A 14,261-nucleotide genomic window follows, 5' to 3' on the forward strand; every position below is an offset into this window, starting at 1 on the left:
TAAATTTTTGTTTTTTGCCAACATTGTTAAAAACTACTATGAGAGTCCAATTTTTGTCAAAATCTTCAAAAAGGTCCCCTTTTTTGGTCAAAATTGTCAAAAAGTCTTAAATTTTGTCTGAATTTTTGTTTTCTGCCAGAATTGTCAAAATTGTCAACAATTTTCAAAAAGGTCAATTCTTTGTCAAAAATCTTCAAAAAGGTCATTTTTTGTCAAAAATCTCCAAACAGGTCATTTCTTTGTCAAAATCTTCAAAAAAGTCCTTTTTTTTATCAAAATTGTCAAAAAGTGTCTAAATGTCTAAATTTTTGTTTTCTGCCAAAATTGCCAAATATTACTACTTCTTATAAAATTTGTCTAAGAGGATTTCAATTTTTGTCAACATTTAAAATTGTTAGATAGAAAACATAATTTTTTTAGCTAAATTGTCAAAAGGGTCCAATCTTTGTCAAAATGTTCAAAAATGTCCTTTCTTTGTCAAAATTGTTAAAAAGTATCCAAAGGTCTGAATTTTGGTTTTCTGCCAAAATTGCCAAAAATTACTAGGTACTTCTTGTAAAATGTATCAAAGAGGATTGAGAGCCCAATTTTTGTCAAAATCTTCAAAAAGGTCATTTTTTAAATCAAAATTGTCAATTGTTGTTTTCTGCCTAAATTGCCAAAAGTTACTATTTCCTGTAAAATTTGTCGAAAAAGGTATCAATTTTTGTCAACATTTAAGTAAAATTGTTAAAAAACAATTTTTTTTTTTTAAATTGTCAAAAAAGTCTAGAATTTTTGTAAAAATTATCAAAAAGGTGTTTTTTTGGTCAAAATTGCGAAAAGGTGCCAAATTTTGTCTAAATTTGTGTAACCAAACTGAAACCCCAGTTTCAGAAATGTTATCTTTTCAAGTGTTGACTCAATGCGAAATATTGGAGAAGAAAAAATTTTTAAAACACGAATTTCTCCAAAAATGAGCGCTTCGCAAATTTTTAGCCACTCATTAGAAGAACCTTAAAGGTCTTGAAATCAATCACAACTTCTTCAGAAACAATTTAAATGCACTAGAGAAAAGTCAACAATAATCGAGGCTCCAGAACAGTTACCTATTTCTCTTCTGCAAATCATTCGGTTAATGGAGAGCTTTGCCAGCAGTTGCAACTTTACGACACTTAATGGTCTTGCTTTTGCTGGAAGTAACACAGCTTGACGATAATATTATGAGTAAGCTGTACCTACATTACGATGGATGGAGTATTAAAATTTATAGCCCATGTATAGAAAACGAGTCATGAGTACACATGTGTTATGTAGTGTGCATGTTTGTTTAATATGCTATGTACGAGTAAGTTACTGAATGCTAGTATTTTTCAACAATACAATTACCGTCGCGTGTAATATTAATTATCGGCAAGTCGTTCGTTCGTTCATTTATTTACCTAACTGTACCGCATATACGTACTTGTACCTAGCTGCACCTACCTATTAAATTAATGGTAAATCAATGCTCGACTAGCTTAGTAAACCCAATTGCTTATTTGCCTATTTTTGTAGAGTTGAATGTTGACGGATGTCTGTCACGAGTTTCAACTCCACTCACCTTAATCCTTATCCACAGGCTACACCACATTTTCAGCCACTCGGGTCACTTAGAAAAAATACCAATCAATACAGACAGATGTCGTTCAATCTCCAAAGGTAGCTCCTCTAGTTCTTGAGACACTACTCAGTATAGAAATCATAATTAGCCACCCTATTCACTTGGCCAGCGAGGTAAAGTAAAGCTCACCGAAGAACCCTGACACCTCTTGCCCGAACTGAAGACGAGGATAATCATTCAACATTAATTTTTCCACACAGACACGGCGCTAGTACAGTAATTCACGATGGTCATATTCGCCATTAGGTCTACGTGCTATTTCCTCATCTCACTATAACGATTCACTTTCTTTTCAAGCGATGCGGCGCGTATTCATTCGTACATATAAAATGGCCGAGTTAAATGGACGACCACGACCTTGAAGGAAGTAGAATACTACACGAGTTTTACAACGGTGCGTGATGATGATGGACCAGTTGCAGTTATTGCAATCGAAAATATGCAGACTGGTGTAATTCTTATTTCGTTCTTCTTTCTGATCGTTTCATTCACAGTATCATCTTTAATGGTGCCAATGCCATCATACTGCTGTCTGCTTCCTCATCATGTATGCAGAAACATGTTGCCAGTGATGAGTAAATCTTGTTGCATTGCAGTTTGTGATTTTATTAGTAAGGGTCATTCCATTGGGGTTTGGTGATAAATGAAATCGATTCATTCTTGGCTTGTGTGTTTCTGAGCCTTTCCGTAGGAGCAATTGATTCCTATAGTGCCAAAAATGAACAAATTTTATCACTTAACATTCCACAGAATTGAAAGAATTGAATTTTCCGAGGTTAAGGGTGATTAATTTGTAAGGAATATTGTGATTTTTTTTTCTTATTCGACAAGGTTTATTAATCTTTAGGAGACCTTAAATGAGTAATATATCCGACTTTGAACAAGTTAGTTACATGACATGTGTAATTGTGTAGGGTATATTTCTCCAGTGAAAGTACTCTATTTATTTTTTATAATATCTATGTATGACCAAGGCGTGAGGTTTTAAACGATGGAAGACTCTTTGCTGTGCGCTCATTTTGAGAGTTTTCAACTTGGAAAATTCTTTTATCCATTTTTTGAAGTAGTTCCCAAATGTTACTTGAGCTTGGCTGCTGTTCAATCTTCTAGTTCCACTGATTCAACTCATCATCATCTGATTCCTCAGTGTTATTCTTTGGAAAATTTCTTCTTTTGACAATTTTGGCTTATTCAGGTTTTTCAGTTGTTGTTATCTGCTCCTGGCTTTGAGTGGTCCTTTGGTATCAATACAATTCATCTTGCGCAATCGCATACCTGTGACAATTCATTCTCATGAGAAAATTCATCTACTGAGAACAAATTTTCATGCAAGATGAATTTTCTCTAGATATAAATTGTCTCCAGTGTGCAATTGCGAGTGGTAAATTGCTCAAGATGAACTGTCTCTAAATCGGTCCTTTGCTTGACACGATCAGATTCTGTCATCTTTGGTTTAGATATAGCAACAACTTTTGTTTGATATACTGGACACCCTTCCCAGTTGGCTGTATGATCACCATCACAATTAGCAACACCTAGCTGGGTCTTCTTTCTTATTCCTACATTGCTGCTTTGTTTCATGGTCTGATCCACATTTGACACATCTGAGTTTCCTTGCGCAGTATGTTTTGGTGTGACCAACTTGCTGACAGTTTTTACATTGAGGTAGCTCTCTCTTTTTTGCTGAAGAAACTACCTTTATTTTTGTGTGCAACAAGAACCCCATTTCATAAATAGACCGGTTCATGGTGAGATATTCGGTTTTAATAAGCGTATGGGTACGGTGTGAATTTAACTAATATTTCATAGTCGAACACCGGGACAACTTTTGCATAAGAAAAACAATGCTTAGACACCCACTATATTCACACAACACTAATACGCGAACGGGTCTATTGTCACCTTAACCCTTTCACACCAGCTGGAACAGCATATGCCCCAGCAACTTTGAACAAATCTACTGGGAACTTCTGCGACACATTTTTCCTGCGGACTGGGTCCCATCAGTAGAGTAAAGTGTTAGGAATCGATTGAGACAACTCGCAATTTTTTGGCTCATGTTATAGCAACACTGAATTATTTTTTCCGCAAAAACATGTTTTTCAGTAAAAATGTGAAATCTGAGCAACTAGTTGGTAATAATTAAAAATTTATTGCAAACACAGGGAATGATTATGCCCGGCAACGAATTTATATTTGAAAATCATTGCCTAAGTTGCAAAGTAGCGTATGTCCATCTGTTCACTTGATACCTCGTGTAAAAGTGCATTCAATCTGGAGCGTCTATTGGGTTTTAGTGTTCAACCAATGGGTAGCTATGTCAGAGACATGCCACCAGCATATCTATGTATTAGTTGAACACTAAAACCCAATAGATAGTGCTCCAGATTGAAGGCACTTTTACACGAGGTAGCAAGTGAACAGATGGACATATGCTACTTTGCAACTTAGGCAACAAAATAGATAGAATAAGCTATACTTTGGTATTAAAAAAAAATAATTTTGATTAATTTTTGAGGGAGCAAATTCAAAAACAAAAATGTAAATAGGTTTTATTCAATAATTTTTTGATATTTTTGAGCTGTTTTGGGTGTTATTTTTTCAAGAAATCGAAAAAAGGACGATTTCAGTCTGTCAGGAATGTTTTTCCGCATAATGTTATGTCCATATTTCATCGAATCTGGTGCATTACTCACAGAGAAATCCTCTGTCAAAGGAAATTGATGTCTCAATTTTGGTAAAATTTTGTAAAAATGTCAATTTTTTGAAATTTTAATATTTTATTAGCAAAAAGGTGTTTTTAAAAATTTTTTCTCACTTGCATCCAAAATACAAATTTTTTACATGACTTTTTGCATACTGGAATGATATTATTGGTATTGTCCCACTAATTTTTGCAAATTTTAAACACTGATGGGGCACATGCTGTCCCGGGACAAATTTTCAAAGTCCACGGCTGGGACATATGTGTTCCCACCTCAATATCTCGAGTGTGAGTTGAGGAAAAAATCTGTACCAAACTTCTGTTGCTTAGAGATGCCCAAGGAACGATTTAATGTAAAAAAATTGGAGGAGGGATGCAAAACCAATATTCGGTGCAAAAGGGTTAAAGCTGAAACCGAGTATGTCGATAAAAAAATCATCTTCGTGCATCACTGATCAGACTCTAGGAATGCCTTGAATGGGAAAATTTGCATCCAGATGCAGCAAAAGTGCACTTGGAAGAAGCACAAAGCTAACCAATGTTCAATCAGGACTCAACAAACCCGTCTGAGCAAATCCAAACCTTATCAGTGATGAGATAAATTGTACTTTTTTTCATGGACATACTAGGTTTCAGCGTTAAGGTAACGAAATGGCCCTGTTGTTCCCTTTGGAACTAAGGCACACATAAAAAAGTGGTAATGCCACATTCTACGATTTTTTACACACAATTCCTCCAGATTCATATTTTTTCAGCTCTATTTTTTTGATAATTTCATTGGTGAATGAATAGCATCATGTCCAACTTTAATCAATTCTAATTTGATATCCCCAGGTGAAGTGGAAGGTTGTAGCCCCCTTATAACTACCCGATAGGGTTTATCTTGTTTCAACTGATTATGGTGCTCAATTCCATAATATACCTTTTGTGATTAGGACTCTTCCTTATAGCCTCCAATGCACTATAAACTGTTCTAAAGCATTGCTCATTTGAACATGCTATTCAAACATCTCCATTAGAGAAGGATTTTTAACAAATTCGAATGATATTTTGTACGTGGACAAGTTCGAGCCGATTATTTAAATTCTTCGGCATTACGAACGGATTACAATGTTTAGGAGATGTGACTCTAAAGTCGAATATACTGCATAGGCACAGGCTATATACCTAGGCCTATAAGTCTCGAACAAAAGAATACTACACGAATACGATTATTCAAGTACGAGTGTACAGGCCAGGGAAATACCTCGCGACAAATGCATATCACCGTTATACTTTTTTACATTTTAGTGATAATGGTTATATGTAATAATAGCGACGAGCTAACCTACGAGTACGAGGCAGTGAGGCACGAGCAAGTACGTTTTTAGCTTGTTAATGAAATACGTGAGTCTTTTTATCACACGAATTTGTATAAGCATGTTACACCAAATACCAGTATCAACGACAGCCACTATACTTTACTAGCTTAAATATATACCAACAAATTTGTCTACGTTTGTCCCAAGCTGTGTATGTACTTTTTTCCATCTAACCTGATTTTCTATACCTATGTACTTTCTTACATTCTTATCAGGTCAACTTTTACAGACTTGAACTCCTACTAGAGTTTCGATTTCACCTGGTTGTATAGCTTTCCAACTTAACTGAGCAAAATATTGTGAAAATGTTAATTTTTAAACATTTGCTGGAGACTCCAGAACTGATCAAAATGGTTTGGAACGGATTTCAATCGATTTGGCAGGTCGAAAATAGGGTATATTTAAAATTTCAGCTATCTAGGTCAATTTGATGAAATTTTGAATTTTTTCTCCATCTTTTTTTGGCCCTTTGATTTTCAAAAATTCACAAGAAATCGAAAAATGCACTTCAGCATTAGTTGAACTGTTCCTCAACGAAGGTCAATACCTTGGAGAAACAATGTTCTCCCGAAATGAATACCATTTTGAGATCTAACAAATCAATTGTCAATTAGTCATGAATTTTTTGACTTCAACTAACCAGTAAAATAATGGTACCCAGATGAATCTAGATCTACGTATACTTCTGTAATTTGAACGAAACAAAAATCAAAGAAGGTATTGAGGACTCGTCGTCATATCGAGTCATCTAAGTCGTTTAAAATATTTCAATTTGTTCGATTTTAACCGTTACAAATTAACTGTTCGAACTCGGACTGTTTTAACAATTGGTCTCGATTTGGTAAAGATACACTCTCATATGACCTAACGGTCTGCGGCTCTGTGTATCGATGTCGTGTGTTGTGCCTGGCATGTAGTACTCGTATACTGCACTCCCGGTATCTATATTCTATATTAATTAGATACTAATACTATACATTATATTACAGTACCTATTACTGTACACTCTTTGTAGAGGCTTTAAGCTGTACGAGATACTAAACGAACATATCAGAGGCTCGGAGACGTTGACGACACGACACATACAACACAGGCTAAATAAACACAATGGTGTATTGTTTGAAAAATGACAACGAGCATTTTCAATTTATTATCGAGTTGCTTGCTGCATGTAGTTGAGAAAAATACTGCTTTGAACGAATGGGGCAAAGTTTAAGGAACATGTATCGAGATGTGGTATTTTCTCATTTTAATGCTACAGGAATCGACGAGGAAGAGCTGGGAACATGAGAGATTTTCAGTGTTTTTGATGTTTTTAGACTACATCAGATATCTTTAGGAAGAATTGATTCGGCAAATTTTTTTAAAAAAAATTGAGGTGTACTCAAAATGGGCTATTTTTCAATCCCGATTACCAAAATAAATTTTCAATGTAGGGATACGAAAATTTTCCGAAAAGTTTCTCTATGTAATGCCAACATAAAAATCAGAAAATTTCGAAAAATTTGAGAAGACAAGACCAAAATTTTGAGAAAAAATGATTTTCTCAAATGATCAATAGAAATCCATTGGTGCTGACCTCATTTCACCTGCAATGACAGGACAATTTCGTCACCAACCAGAAAAATTATTTTTGGATAAAATTTTTTTTGAATCAAAACATAATGAAATTTGCTTCATCATATTATTTTTGTTGTAAAATTTTTCTTAATCTTGAAAATACAACAAAATTTACAGAAAATTTTCAACCGTAGATACCTAGAACACCATTAATCAAGCACACGAATACGTATTACGTACTGATTGTCGGACACATACCTAACGGTCGCACGTGGCCACTTGGGCATGTTTTGCCAAGTACCTAACGTTACTAACATTGAACACACCAGGAAATACGAATGTGTACTATACACAAGTCTAACTGTCGTATTACATATACTCCAAGTCGTAGTATGACGACGAGTACGTTCAACTATTCCACGTGAGCTTTCTCATCACTAAATAAATATTTTGCTTCGTAATACTCTCGTCACTCGCGTTTGTCACCCTTCAGAATAGAAACTGTTGCCAAATTGTGAACTCGGCTCGTTTTTCACAGATTGTTATTTCGTTTCCCTGGTTTGGCAGCAGAGGGCATACTTTTTTCCAAAATTTGAACCCCTCCCCCCTTGTTATTTCGTTTTTCTAGTTTGGCAGCAGAAGACATATTTTTTCCAAAATTTGAAGCCCCCCCCCCCTCCCTCCCTCTACACGGAGATCTGAACTTTTCAAAATAGATTTTAAAATCGCGGTGGAGGTGAAAAAAATTAGAGAAAATTCAGAGTCAGTGAAACCAAGTAGGTATTTTTACTTTGAAAATTTCAAGTGGATTGATTAAAAACAGCCTGAGATATCGTAAAACCCATGAAAAGCTTTATTTCATTTTGGGAATTCTGGAGTTGAAAAAATCAAAGGAGTGGCCAAATGTTCAAAATTGAAGGAAATAGTAATTTTCACCCCCTCCCTGCCCCCTTCAATAAAAAATGAACTGAATCATCCGAAGGTGTACATAAGATTTCTAATGTCCACTCTTTTAAGAAACTGATTTTCCTTGAAAAATTACAAAGGTTGATTGGGGAAATGAAAAAAAAAGCCAAACTGATAATTTTGGCAAAAAACAAACTTTTATGGCAGTTTATTAAAAAAAAAAAGGACTTTTTGATAATCTCAATAAGAAACAGACCTTTTCAGACCATTACAGGACCCTTTTGGCAATTTTGAAAAAAACGGACCTTTGTTACCAAAAATGAGGACTTTTTGATATTTCGGATCAAAAATTAGGACTTTTCCACTATTTTGGAAAAAGTGAGACTTTTTGACAATTTTGGAAGAAGTACTTTCTTGAACCAAGAATTGTGACTTTTCGAATAAGTATTTTGACTAAAAATGAGTTTTTATAACAATTTTGGCAAAAATGAGGACAAAAAACGGAAAATTTCCTGACAATGTTGATGACCTTTTTGGAAATTTGGACCAAAAAAAAAGGAATTCATTTGGAAATTTTGGAAATGATAAGATTTTTTTAACCAAAGCAGAACGTTTGACTATTTCAACAAAAAAGGAAACTTTTCGACAATTTAGGCAAAATTAGGATTTTATGTCTATTTTGGCAAAAAAACAAGATCTTCTATGATAGTTTAGGCTGAAAAAATAAGACTTTAATTTCGGCAAAAAAAAATAGAATTTTTTGACAATTTTTGCTCAAAACCGCCTCATTTTGGGCAATTTTGGCAATAATTTTGACAAAATGTTTAAATTTTTTATAATTTTGGAAAAAAAATGGGACTTTTTGACAGATTTTTGGCAAAAAATTGGGATTTTTTTTTATAATTTCGACAGAACATGGAACTTTTGACTATTTGGACAGTAAACCAAGACCTTCTGACAATTTTGGCAAAAATTAGAGACTCTTCAATAATTTTGAATATTTGGACTTTTTTTTTACAATCACGACAAAAAAATGGACCTTTTGACTATGTGACAAAAAAAAACGTGACTTTTTGACAATTTGAGCAAAAATTACGACTTTCTAATAATTTTGCAAAAAATGAGACTTTTTGATAATTTGGGCAAAAGTTGTGATTTTGCGACAACTTTGGTTAAAAACAAAACCTTTTTCGACAATTTTGACCAAAAAAAAGGCCGTTATGAGGTAAGATAATTTTAGCACCAAACAGATCAGTGTTGGACAATTCTGGCCAAAAATTAGGATTTGTTTACAATTTTTACAAAAAATGGAACTTTTTGACAATTTTGACAAAAAAAAACAAGATTTGATGAATCAAGCAATTTTGGAGAAAAGAAAGATTTTAATAGCAAGAAAGAGAGCTTTTGACTATTTTGACAAAAAATGAAACTTTTTGACAATTTTAACAAAAAATTAGAATAATTTTATCCAAAAATGGGACTTTTTGATAATTTGGGCAAAAGTTGGAATTTTTTTCACAATTCTGACAAAAAAAGGAACTTTTGACTATTTTGACAAAAAAATGAAACTTTTTGACAATTTCAGCAAAAATGAGAACTTTGAATAATTACAGCAAAAAATTAGCCTTTTTGACAATTTTGGTGAAAAATTAGGATTTTTTAATAATTTTGGCAAATTATGGAACTTTTTGACAATTTTGGCAAAAATTAGAATTTTACACACAATTTTGATCAAAAATGAAACTTTTGACCATTTTGACCAAAAAAAAAAGAAACTTCTTGATAATTATAGCAACAATTAGACTTTGAGATTTTCTGACAATTTTGATGAAAAATTAGGATTTTAAAATAATTTTGCCAAATAATGGAACATTTTGACAATTTTGGCAAAAAAATGAAATTTTTAGACACTTTTTGCAACAATTAGAATTATTTTAAAATAATTTTTGCAAAAAAAACTTCAGACAATTATTAGGATTTTCAAATAATTTTTGAAAATAATGGAATTTTTGACAATTTTGACAAAAACTAGAATTTTATACACAATTTTGACAAAAAATGGAACTTTTGACTATTTTGACCAAAAAAAAAAAACTTCTTGACAATCATAGCAGCAATTAGACTTTGAGATTTTCTGACAATTTTGATCAAAAATTAGGATTTTAAAATAATTTTGCCAAATAATGGAACATTTTGACAATTTTGGCAAAAAATGAAATTTTCAAACACTTTTTGCAACAATTAGAACTTTAAAATAATTTTTGCAAAAAATGAGACTTTCTGACAATTTTGATGAAAAATTAGAATTTTTAAATAATTTTGGCAAATACAATAGAATTTTTTGACAATTTTGGCAAAAATTAGAATTTTACACACAATTTTGACAAAAAATGGAACTTTTGACTGTTTTGACAAAAAAAAAAAAAAAAAAAAAAATGAAACTTCTTGACAAATTATAGCAACATTTAGACTTTGAGATTTTCTGACAATTTTGATCAAAAATTAGAATTTTAAAATAATTTTGCCAAATAATGGAACATTTTGACATTTTGACAAAAAAATGAAATTTTTAGACACTTTTTGCAACAATTAGAACTTTAAAATAATTTTTGCAAAAAATGAGACTTTCTGACAATTTGGTGAAAAATTAAGGATTTTTAAATAATTTTGGCAAATAATGAAATTTTTTGACAATTTTGGCAAAAAAATGAAATTTTTACACAATTTTTCCAACAGTTAGAACTTTTTAATAATTTTTGCAAAAAATGAAACTTTCTGACAATTTCGACAAAATCAATGATTTTGCGACTATTTTGATTAAAAACAAGACCATCTATAAGATAAACAGAAAGAAGCAGCACGTTTATATGGCATTTTAGATGGAAAATAGCACTTTCTGACAATTTTTGCACCATACAAATTAATTGGACAATTTTGACCAAAAATGGATTTTCTTTTACAATTTTGATAAGTACTAAATGATTTTTTCAGCAATTTAAACTAAAATCAATACTTTTTTTGGAAATTTTGGAAAAAATGGTAAGTTTGTGAAGAATTTTTGCTGAGCATTGAACATTTTTAAAGGAAGGCCAAAGAACAGGATTATTTTGCATTTTCGTCAAACCCGTGAATTTGTAGACAGCTAAGGCAAAAATTGATACTTTTTGGGTGTTTGGAGGAAAAAATCGGATATTTTTTTAATTTTTGTTGAAATTCTGCTAAAAATCAAGACTTCAATTTCAATTTTGGGACAATTGGCTTGTTTAAGGAAATACGATTTTTTTCACAAAAAATAAAGTCCGAAATTGCGAACACGTAATTATACCCAATAAGTAAATAAAAAATTCCCTCCGTCATATGAAAAAAAAAAACAAAACAAGATTGCTGCGATAGGAAGTCAATATTCGAAGAACATTCCGATGGATGTGATCAATTTCATCTGAAAACTACTGGACTGGAGGAAGAGAAGAGATAACGAAGCTTACAGAAATACATATAATTCGACTTAATCAATATCACCATTCGATCATCGATGCATATTTTCTCGCAATCTTCATCCAAAAAAATCGACCTACAGAGAAATTCCGATAAGAAATATCAATCACTCGACGAAACACAAATCTCAACGATTAGTCAGAATAATCGATTCAACGCAAGATCAGTCAGAATCACTGCCAATACCACCAATTCGACGAGATCACATCGTACGTATATCTTAGGCTAAACAAAAACACCAATAGGTACAATACACCATTCAACACGCAGCATACAAAGTATCGAAGAAGAAAAAAAAATATTAAACAGTTGGAAAAGCAGGCGCCGCCGATTGCGATCGCGATCGAGCAGTCAGATAAGATGGATGAAATTTCACCGAAATTCAAGGGCAACTGGAGTTGCGAACAGAACACTTTTTTACCGTTATCATTTCGCGGATATTTTAGCGAATTTACTAATAACAACTCGGTTCTGCGCTGCCGGTGCCTGCCTGCTGTGGTTCGAGTATAGGTAATTTATTAGGCAAACTGGCACATTTGCAGCGGGCATAGCATATGTGAGATCATATACAGACAGCTAGGTAATAGGTATACCTATGTAATATTATGATACAAAGTTGTACCTATATGTATAGTCGAACTACAGCACCTCCGCTTTCGTCTCCCTCTCCACCACCAGTGGGCACTGTGTGGCTGTGTATAGACCTATCGACTATATCATCGTCAATCCTGTACTTTAGAAAAATAAGCAATACATATATGTAAGCTTTTGTATTTTGTATTAATACATAAATTCGTGATGGCTAAAGAGACGAAGTTCGTTGATATTTGGTAGAGCGAATATTTCATCAAGGTCGCTCTATTCATTACCCGCATTTATTGTTAACAGATTTCGATGATGATGATGATGATGCTGTTAACATGAACGTGTACTTTTCATTATCTGCATACTCTATATACCTAGGTACGTATAGGTAAGAAGAGTAACACTAACACATACTCATACACGTTCGATCATGATATTAACGGAGATAGGTAATACTTTTTCTCTACAATAGAAAAGGCCATCATGCCCTTAAAAATTCTTTCCGCTCATTATTTTCTTCGTTTTTTAATTCAGAAAATTATAATACAAGCTAATTTATCCGTACTAATATCTAGCTTGGTACCTTTACACGTAGGTAGGTACATGATTGTGTTTCCAACAGTACAAATATTGGTAGGTAGGTAAATGAAACCGAAGAATTTTCCTGCTGCAATTGTCACAACAATTCGTACACGTATCGTACGTTACACAAGTGCTTTTCCCTAACAAACATATCACCATTATTCGTGATTACTAGAACATGATTATTCCATATTGCCCTCGTATGCAAGTGCATTTCGAATGCTCCTAAATGAACGAGCAAAGCGAAGCCAAACTCGACACGATCGAAGAATTTTCAGAACCCAAAACCGAACAGACTCGTACAAAGTCGAACTTTACACGGTAAATATAATACGTACAGATTACGACTGTCAAACTTTCATTTCTATACATTACTCGAACTTGAAATAGTCGGGTTAACGTACTATTCATTCACATTCTATCATCTGTCTTGCTTCCTCGATGGGTAATCTAATCAACGATGAACGAGCTGATATCAGATCAGATACTTGTACGTAGACGATTGACGAATTCCAAAAATAAAACATGCAACTCGAACGAGAAAGAAAATGGAAAAATTATGACGCTACGTAGTAACTAGAATATACCAATCGTATCCAAGTTCGACTTTGATTTTCACTGCAGCTCAATTCCGAACCAAAAAGGAGTAAATTAGAACGTAATTTGAAACACATTTTGCGAAGGAATCGTTGATCGAATTAATTCTAGAATATTGCAGGTTCGATCAGGCATGAGCAATAGACATTGGGCATTTGTGAATTTTGGAAAAAAGCTTCGCCGAAATCGAGTTACAATTTACAATACGTACACGTATAGTGATGCCATTTTGAGACACGACACTTTGTCAACTGTATCAATCTGTACGTTGAACGTACGTTTAAATGAGATAGATTAATATTAAAATCAATACGGTACTTACGATAGACCATTTTAGAGATGATAAAATTCACACCGGTATACGATTGATTAATAATAAATAAATTACGCGATCGTTGGGCAAAATGACACTAGCTTTCTACAAAGATGAACTTCTTACGCAGACTAACACTTCGTTCGGTTTTGTTACGATGAGTAACTCGGTTCAGTAGATGAAGATCGTAACACGTCGTGTGTTTTCGTTCGTGTTCGTTGTGTGATCGGTGTGTTTCAGTTGTTTAGCGATTCTAGCGGTGAGATTACGAACTAATGGGGAAATTAAATTTTTAATTTTAATTATTTCGGGGGAAGGACGAAGGAGGAAGGAGTGGACCGACTCTGAATTCTGATGGCAAAACTTTTACGTTTCAGTTTCGATTTTCACTTTTCAGTTTTACTTTTTACTTACTTCAGTTTCAACCAGGGATGGAAGAGCCATGAATTCAGGGCTCCCGCTCTTGGCTCTGGCTCAGCTCCCCACAAGTTTTGGCTCTGGCTCGCTCTTGGCTCT

The 14,261-nt window shown here is 33.4% G+C and overlaps 1 protein-coding gene across 1 annotated transcript in view; it reads right to left on the reverse strand.

Moving 5' to 3' along the window:
• Nucleotides 1-13,913, reverse strand: part of LOC135843711 (bleomycin hydrolase) — a 46,111-nt gene extending 32,198 nt beyond the window's left edge. Inside the window, exon 1 of the mRNA XM_065361674.1 lies at nt 13,755-13,913. Within this exon, the coding sequence (XP_065217746.1) occupies nt 13,755-13,764 (10 nt within the window). The 5' untranslated portion in view covers nt 13,765-13,913. The remainder of the gene's footprint in view (nt 1-13,754) is intronic.
• Nucleotides 13,914-14,261: the final 348 nt, after the last annotated feature.

This window comes from Planococcus citri, chromosome 4 (genome assembly GCF_950023065.1).
Source record: "Planococcus citri chromosome 4, ihPlaCitr1.1, whole genome shotgun sequence".
Taxonomy (NCBI): domain Eukaryota; kingdom Metazoa; phylum Arthropoda; class Insecta; order Hemiptera; family Pseudococcidae; genus Planococcus; species Planococcus citri.